Genomic DNA, 8729 nt, shown 5'->3' with positions numbered 1-8729 from the left:
TTGCTGGGCTGGTTATTCATATGGTACATTATGTTAATGGTTGCTTTCAAAGTCAAGGGGTTAGGGATGCAGACTGGGAAGGGTAAGGGATGACAGATTCACAACCATCCACTTACAATATTTCAGAATGCCTCGTGAACTCAATTTCTTAAACCTATTTATAATCAGTAAATTCAGTAAAAAACATATTCATGGCCAGCAAAATTCATGTTTGTACTTTACATGATTTCTGAATCTCTACCAGTCATGCATTGTTTAGTAGAGAGATATTAGTGGTCAGACAGCACCCCCATCCTCATGTGTCCACACTATTTGATGACAACAGCCTGGCTGTTTGTGTACGTTTTTACCATTATTTTACCATGAAGTACCATTTAGATTAAAGGATTTAAAGGAATGAAATAGAATTAAGATGCCATAATCTTACTTCTTATGGATTCTTATTTACTGGGAAAAACATACTGCAATCTCAAAATTACAGTTCAAAGAACACCTCAACATCAATTACATTACACTGCCATGACATGTACAGTACCACTGTAATCTATAGATTACAAGAGGGTGCAAATTACTATGTACTATGAGAGAATGTTGCAACCACTACCAGTCTGCTTAACATAATCAAGGCTGATGTGAAGAGGAACATTAAGTCTGAATTTTCATTACTGCTGCTCAAAATACTAACAGCTTATGAATCTTATAGTTTCTCATGTTGCAAATGAGGTGATTTGATGGTCCTTTTTAAACCAAAAGATTTCCAGTTGACAACTTTGGGTCCATATTAAATCAAGTGCCTTATCCATGAGATTCATATTTGTACTTGTTATGTGGGTCTAAGTGCCTTTCTTATTGTTTTGTTTTATTGCTTGAATATGTATTTTGCCTTATGCTTGTTTTACTCCCACATCAGTACTGTATCGCTGTTGTTAACTTTTAAATATTGCCCTATGCTCATCATTTAATGTGATTATAATTAACATTTCTTTATTACCTCTTTTTCTGCCACTAAGATGTATGAACACGAATGAAACAAATGCCATATTCATGATGTATAGAAATTATTTTCAGTGCAATATTCTTTAAATGATAAACCACAACCAATCGTGATCTCTTGCTCATGTCAAGAGAGGCTTCTCTGAAATGACCCATAACCAAAGACAGTAGGCCTGCAGTATTATGTTTTGTCTAGACACAATAATCTTTTCATATACAGCTCCACTAGTTGATCTCCATGGAGTTGTATCCAACCTTTCATGCTCCTGTAGATGTCCTTGCTCTGGGTGGAACCTTTGTTTGAAGTATAGTGATTAAATGTTTAATTATTGAAGGCAGTCAGAACCACTCACTCAACATTTGCAAGGGGTGCTTTAAGTTTGCTAATTTATCAGTTGGATATCACTTTTTCATAAATGAAACTTTACACATCTGACTCCTGTGTCCTTTTATTTCACATTTTACCACTCAACAAAAACGAAATGTAAGTCTATGGTAAGCTCTTATGTGGGAGCTTTGGAACCTGTATTATGTTAATAAAGACTTGTTTGCTTAAAGATTTTAAGTCTGAACAATAAAATATGGTTATTATTGTCATGAGAGAGATGGGCTGACTGGCAGTGTAATGGTACACAAGGGGACACTGCCACCTAGTGGGAAATGAAACAGCAAAAATATATGTTTTTCTTTCAATACGCGATTGATCATTATAATAACACCACCTTGTTTCCTCATGAGTCTCAACTGTTGTGGATCAAGGTTTGAATGTGTAAGGTTGTCCTTAATCACCAGCAATACCAGTGACTCAATCTATCTATGTTACATGTCACACAGTACCCACCTTGAGTCTGCCTTGAACTCAGAAAGTGAAGATAGATCATAAGTGTTTATGCAATACACAGTAGGTAGAGGCCCATTTCTAGAACTGAGCAAAATGGGGGGGGGGGGGGAGGAGTCTGCAGGGTGAAAGTAATGGCGTCATCTGTGGATCTGTTGGGGCAGTATGCAAATTGAAGTGAGTCCAGTGTGGCAGGTAGTGAGGAGTTGATGTGGGACTTAACTCAATAGGATTACTTTTGATTTGATTTCCAATAACAAAACACCCCCAACAGGATTCTGGTAGAGGTGACGCAAAAGAATGTAATAGGATTTCTAGACTCCAATTGATTTCCAATAGGAAATAGTCCAATAGGATTTCAATAAGATTTCGATAGAGGTGCAAATCCTATAAAGATCAGTTATTACATATGCTTAAAAATTATGGTCATATAGACAATAATATATTGCCAAATATATTTCTCCTCTCAAATACAAAAATGCCACATGTATTTTTTTCATAACCCATAAATCCTCGTAGCCTACGTAACTACGCCACCACCTGAAGCATGTGCCGAATAACCAGGAAGTACTGTACGTAACCAGGAAAAATTTCTGTGCGTCATGATATGAGCAAGTGCTTCTATCCCAGGTAAGTGCTTCCTAAGAAAACAAATAAATGTTTGAAAGCCTTTTTCCAGCCGACATTAGCTGTAACAGTTAGCATGTTCATACCGTGAGGGAATTAACCTCTTACATCGTGCAAATGTGTCGACAGTCTGGAATGTTTTGACGTCAAAGCAAAGTGGTTTCAGTTTCAATTTTTTAAGAAATTTCTCATTATAATGTTAGAACTTCGTCCTGACTCTACGGGCCCATACACTATTTTCATCATTGCAACTGGAGATACATACAATGTGGAGATACAAACATTGCCAGTTGTCACAATGAATCTATGATTTAACGATGATAAACTATTGCAGTAGGCCATATCTATTTCATTGCAATCTTAAAAATCTGTCAACACACAACAGACCTGGTAAATGCACAACTCCTGGCTGGTGTAGGGGGTATTTCAAACTCTGGGGGAGCAGCCTAGGCCTTTTTTTGTGCTAGCTTATTCATTGTGAGGCCTTTGAGTTAGTACAACAGTTGTGCCAAGACAAACGTTGTTATGATTGCTCCTCAGTCATGTTGAATGTTCTTGTCTATGTCAGGATGTCAGTTAAAAGCCAAGAGGACAGGACAGTAGAGGTGCTGGGGGTCCCTGAAGGAGTGGATGATGAACTGTTGTCCCTGTATTTTGAGAACAAGCGTCGCTCTGGAGGAGGTTCTCTTGTCTCACTGGAGAAGAAAGGTAGCCGGGCCTTCCTAGTATTTGAAGAAGCAGAGGGTAAGAATTGTTTCCATGTAATTCACGGTCAAAAATCTAAATCGCAAGATTTGGTGGTTTTATATCCTAAATAAATAATGTAAATCTAAAAACAACTACATGATGTTGCATAATATGCTACCAAATAGGCTAACTGTTCACCTCTGGCCAATTTGCCCTATCTAACACACTGATTATCTTTTATTGACAGTTGCAGCAAGGGTTCTGTCCAAAGGACCCCATGTTGTGCATAATGCTGAGCTAACGGTAAGAAAGCCAGCCTCCAAGGACCCTAGGAGGCTGCTGCTACGTGGGATCAACCCAAACACCAGCAAGGAGATGGTGGAGCTCTTTGTGGAAAACATGATGGGGATGGACTTGGATCACTACACATTGTCCACTTCATCTAGCAGAGATCTGGTTATCATCCACTTTCATCAACCTGTCTCTAAAGGTTTGCTGCACATTTTGTTTTCCAATGAATTTGTGATCATTATTTTAAAAGCTTTTTTAGGACATTTATCAATCACTCACAGCCTACATAAGCACTTCTTGGAGTGAATGAAACTTTGATCACTACAAAAATACTGAACTGATTTTGTGTTATTGAATGGCTAATGTGCTTATTCACCCTTGTTTGCATTCACAGATTTTCAAAAACTCTCTGCAAAGATCTCCCAGAAGCCATTGGAGGGAGCCAGGATCATTCTGGAACAGATCAAGCAAACTGACTCCATCTTGGTGGAGAACCTGCACCCAAGTATCACTGAGGACTTGCTCACTCTATACTTTAACAATAGAGGTGGGGCTGTGAAGGAGGTCAGCAGGATGGCAGAGGGGATAGCCAGAGTCTCCTTTGTGGATTTTGAATGTAAGTTATTGCAAGGAGTGTATAAGCAGTGTTGTATATCCATTCAGTTTAATCATACTGAGTTTTTGTTTGTTCAATACAACAAATACACTGTAATGTGTGCAAGTCCTATGAAGATACAGTAGCAGGACTAAATCTAGTTTTCTTTTGTTGTCTTTAACAGCTGTGGAACATGTCCTCGAACTATCCCATACACTGAACGAGGCTAAGTTGACAGTCGAGCCTTACTTCGCCTTCTTCCAATCAGAGGAAAGCTTGTCGTCCCAGAGCTCATCCATAAATGGAACATCAAACAGTAGCACCAGTAGCATAGGAGCCCAGAGTATAAGTGTTGACCAAGTGCAGACCAGTTCTCTCACACCTGTCAGTGTTAATTATAACCAGTCCGCCTCGGAGCCACTGCCCGTCCCCGCAGCAGAGGTAGAACCAGCCGATGTAGGCATGGAGGACCTAACAGATGCTGTAGTGGCAATCTCAAGCCACATCCCTGTCCTTGACCCAGTGAAACTCGCCCTGCTCCAGATCAGCCCACTAGCACAGAACATCCAACAGGCCCACCCCAACTTCAACATCCGTATCGAAGACGATGGTGTGCACATGGTAGGCCCAGACAAGCTGGGTCTTGAACAACTTAAGAACACCATCTTGGAGTTCCTTGGTGGTGTAACTCAGGCACATTTGACTTTTGACCTGGAGAATGCCCAGTTCCTAGTGAAAGAGGAGGTGAAGGAAAGGCTGATACAGGCCCTGAAAGACCAGGGGCTGCCCTCTATGTATACTGTAACAGGTTGTGTTGTTGTGGTAACTTCACTCTCCCAGAGCTTGCTTAGCCAGGCTTGTAGCTTGTTGAAGTCCCTATTATGTGACTTCAGCATACCAGTGGATAGAGAATATGAGTGTATGTTGTACTCCCATGAGTGGTCAGGGTTCCTCCAATCTCTGGGATCCTGCTCAGCGAAAGTGTCTGAAAGTGGTGGCAAGATTGACGTTTTGACTCTGAAAGGGATGGAGGATGAAAAGCAGGCCAAAATCGTGGAGTTCCTCAGCACACCCATTCAGAGGGAGACTGTCATCTCTATGGAGCCAGGCATGCTGAAATACATCCAGATGCATTGTCATCAATTACTGGCTGAGATGGACCAAGTGTCTATATTACCATTGGAGGCTGAGGACGTTTGTGGTCTCAAGGTAGGTGTTTTAGGAATATAAAAAAGACATGGAATGAATTTGTGTGCATACCTTTGACTTAATGTATCAATTAAGCTTTAATGTAAATGTGAGATTAGAGGGAAAATGTAAGTTATGAAATATAAAAAAAGAAATTAATTTTCATCCATATGACAGATCTGTGGCAACGCTGGCGCCTGTCAGATGGCGGATGAGGTACTGCAAGGTGTGGTGTCGTCCATCTGCACTAAAACCATTACAGTGAGCCACCCCGGTGTGGCCCGGTTCCTGATTCAGGGGGAGGGAGCCAACCTCATAGCAGAAATGACGGCCAAGTTTCAGGTCTTTATCAACATGGAGAAGGTTCACTGGGAGCCTCTAGAGAACCAGGTAGTCTATTGATCATGATCTCCATGAAGACTGTTATTTCTACCATATTACTGATACCTAGTACATCATAGTAGTCAAGTATTATGCATACTTCAAACATCATGTTATAGTGTTGGGTGTTATTAGGCTTTATCCTGCTTTTATTATAATTTTTTAGATTCACCTCTTGAGTGTTTCTGCATGGTATTTGTTTGATGTGTTCAAAAGTGGTTAAGCACATGGTTGGGTTAAGCCTTTGTCATCTCTCCACAGGACATATTTGAGGCTGCATGGAAAATTGCTGCCAATCTAAATTTCCAGAGGAAGAACTCAGATGGTGCTGTACAGCCCTCAACATCAGGGTTAAGACAAACTGATCAGAAATTGAACACTGGTATGTAAGAGACTTTTACATTACGACTTTCATATTCTATTGAGATTCTATTGTTTTGCAGTGCATTACAGATTTTTGATGTACTCCCTGTAGGTCTCATAGAAGAGGCAAAGAAACTTTTCTCTGCCATAGATGAGAAGATCGATTCAGGACTACTTGCTAGTGTGAACAGAGCTATTGACATGGAAGAAGAGGATCTCTACACAGTTAGGGAACCGATGGCTCTCGGTCTATCCGACCAGCCCCCAGAGTACAGCACTGACATAGAGGTTGAGGATATCCCACAGCCCCTAGTTGAGGAAGGAGACGCCGGCGGTCCACTTGACGGAGACGGAGACCTGGCCACAAACTTTTCCAGCAACCTGGAGGAAGAGGCCCAATTATCTCTGGCCATCCAGTACTCCATGGAGACCACAAAGAGGTCACTGGCTGATGAAGAGGAAGAGCTGAAGAAAGTCCTGGAGCTGTCCAGGAAGATGGTCCGACATGACAGCACTGCTGCCATGCCAGCCAATGAGAACTCCCAGCTGGAGAAGGCTGTCCAGATGTCCCTCCAGGATGCCATCAAGGCGGCCAACACTGGTGAGATATTCGTGTTTGCGGGTTACACCTGTGACTGCATCAGAGTGGACATTGCTCTGAGGAAGAAGGCAACCGCGAGGCAGTGTGAGGAGAAGGTGGAGCATAAGAACCTGAAGAGCCTGTCGAAGTACCATAAGAGCTGCGTGGAGCTGATCAAGAGGAAGCATGCAGTGGAGATCCAGATCCAGGGCACTACAGCGATCATCTCTGGGTTCAAGGACTATGTGACAGAGGCAATCCCTGACATGAAGCTGCTGCTGAAGAGGATCTCCAGAACCACCTCAGACTCTGACATTGTGCGGACAGTGCAGTGGGTATGGCACGACCAAGCGGCATCAGTAGAAACGCCTTACTCTGAGGACGCGACGGTGTTTATTGAAAATGCCTGGAAGATGAAACAGAAGAAGATTGAGATCTTGCTGAACAACCAGCCCTACATCATCAACATTGAGAAGATGCAAGAGTACAATGTGGCCTCTGGGAAATCTGTACCAATCTCAAGGAAAATGCTGAGTTCAGGGGACTTGTATACAGATTTACCAGGTAAAGTGTGCTTTGCAAATACTTTGTAAATTTAAATTTATGTTAAGATGTATGTTTCATGTTTCCCAAGATGCACTCACCAAAATCCAAATTGACACAAAAAAGGGAGTAGAGTAGTACTTTATTAATACCTGAAATATATACTTTCAGCAGCAGATACACATAAACAAGACATAAGGACAACATACAGTAAATACACAATAGACATGAAACAATACAATACATTAGCAAGACATTTGATTTTAACATATAATATGTTTGCACTGTTTCCTTTTTTATCAGATGAAGATTTAAGTCTACTGTCAAGCCTGCCTGATGCATCCAGAGTGAATGAGGATTCCGATGAATTCCAGGATGTTGTGAAGGAATTCTATGAAAGCATACACAGCTACCACAACAAAATAAGAATTATAAAGGTGAATGTAAATAAGAACTAATCTATGACATTTTATGTTATCAGTGATTGTGTTAGTAACTGTCCCTCTAATGCAAATATGATTTCCCAGGTGGACAAGCTCATGAATAGGCTGCTATATAATCAGTACAAGCTGAAAAAAGCTAGTATGTCGCAGAGTGCCACTGAAGTTGAAAGGACCCTGTACCACGGCACAAGCGAGACAAGTGTCAAGGAGATCTGTGTTCATGGCTTCAACAGAAGCTTCTGTGGAAAGAACGGTATGACCTCCAGATCTAATAAGTCTCTTCTTTCATGTAAGTTTGTTATGTGCATTTTACTTTTGTATACTTTTTGCATGTTAGATGGTAATAATGGTTTCTCTCTGCAGCCACTGTGTATGGACAAGGGGTCTATTTCGCTGTGAACTCGACCCTGTCTGTCCAGGACCAGTACTCACCCCCCAATGCAGATGGATACAAGTTTATATTTGTAACCAAAGTGCTGACGGGGGACTTCATTAAGGGAAGTTATTCAATGAAAACTGCCCCTCTGAAGGAGAGCTCAGACATTCCCCTCAGATACGACAGCGTGGCGGATAACACTGACGACCCTACCTTGTTTGTCATCTTCAATGATACACAAGCCTACCCAGAATATCTCATTACATGCCAGAAAATCCACCGCTGAGGACAGGTTGTGGATGCAGTCAGTTTTTTATGCTGTACTCTAAAACCTTTATTGAGAAAAGAGCATTATTGAGAATTGTTTTTATAAAGGGCTACTAAGAAAATACTGTGCAGAAGATGAACAAACCTGATTAATTGTTTACAGTAACTTATGCCCAGCTTAATTTTTTTCAAAAGAAATATTATTATTAATATTGTCAATGGATAGTTTTCTGATGAGGCCGGTGAAGGTGGCGATCACATATGGTCCTCAAATTATTATGTTTTTTTATTATTATTTTCTAGTTGTTTTTACCACACTCATGGGGTGCTTATGGCTTCCGCACGAGCCCTCGGTGGCTAGCAGCACAGCAGCTGAAAAGTTCCAAACCGTAGAGAATTCTAAGTTAGTTTAGATCATTTAAACAATTCATCAAGTTTGCATTGTCTTACTGTATTTCTTTTACCTTTTTTTATTTTATTATTATTATTCATATAAACATTTTTATCAGCAACTGTTTCTTTCAGAGCTAACACACCGACCCATTCTTACAGATTGC

The 8729-nt window shown here is 40.9% G+C and overlaps 1 protein-coding gene across 1 annotated transcript; it reads left to right on the top strand.

Annotated features, from left to right (window-relative positions):
* The first annotated feature begins 2393 nt into the window (after window positions 1–2393).
* parp10 (poly(ADP-ribose) polymerase family member 10) lies at window positions 2394–8300 on the top strand. Its single transcript, XM_083680407.1, has 11 exons — window positions 2394–2461; window positions 3027–3202; window positions 3393–3635; window positions 3831–4052; window positions 4216–5240; window positions 5397–5609; window positions 5862–5982; window positions 6076–7107; window positions 7390–7523; window positions 7614–7782; window positions 7893–8300. The coding sequence occupies exons 1-11, from the start codon at window positions 2439–2441 to the stop codon at window positions 8189–8191; spliced, it is 3657 nt and encodes a 1218-aa protein (XP_083536533.1). The 5' UTR covers window positions 2394–2438; the 3' UTR covers window positions 8192–8300.
* Window positions 8301–8729: the final 429 nt, after the last annotated feature.

Source organism: Argentina silus, assembly GCF_951799395.1.
Source record: "Argentina silus genome assembly, chromosome: 11".
Classification (NCBI taxonomy): domain Eukaryota; kingdom Metazoa; phylum Chordata; class Actinopteri; order Argentiniformes; family Argentinidae; genus Argentina; species Argentina silus.
The sequence above is the reverse complement of the archived record's forward strand: the minus strand, read 5'-3'. Positions and strand labels throughout refer to the sequence as shown.

Bases quoted from the DNA above. Each gene is read 5' to 3' on its own strand.
- parp10 (XM_083680407.1), top strand. From the start codon at position 2,439: ATGAGCAAGTGCTTCTATCCCAG. The intron at 2,462-3,026 runs GTAAGTGCTTCC...TGTCTATGTCAG, and splicing joins AGCAAGTGCTTCTATCCCAG to GATGTCAGTTAAAAGCCAAG. The intron at 7,108-7,389 runs GTAAAGTGTGCT...CTTTTTTATCAG, and splicing joins CTTGTATACAGATTTACCAG to ATGAAGATTTAAGTCTACTG.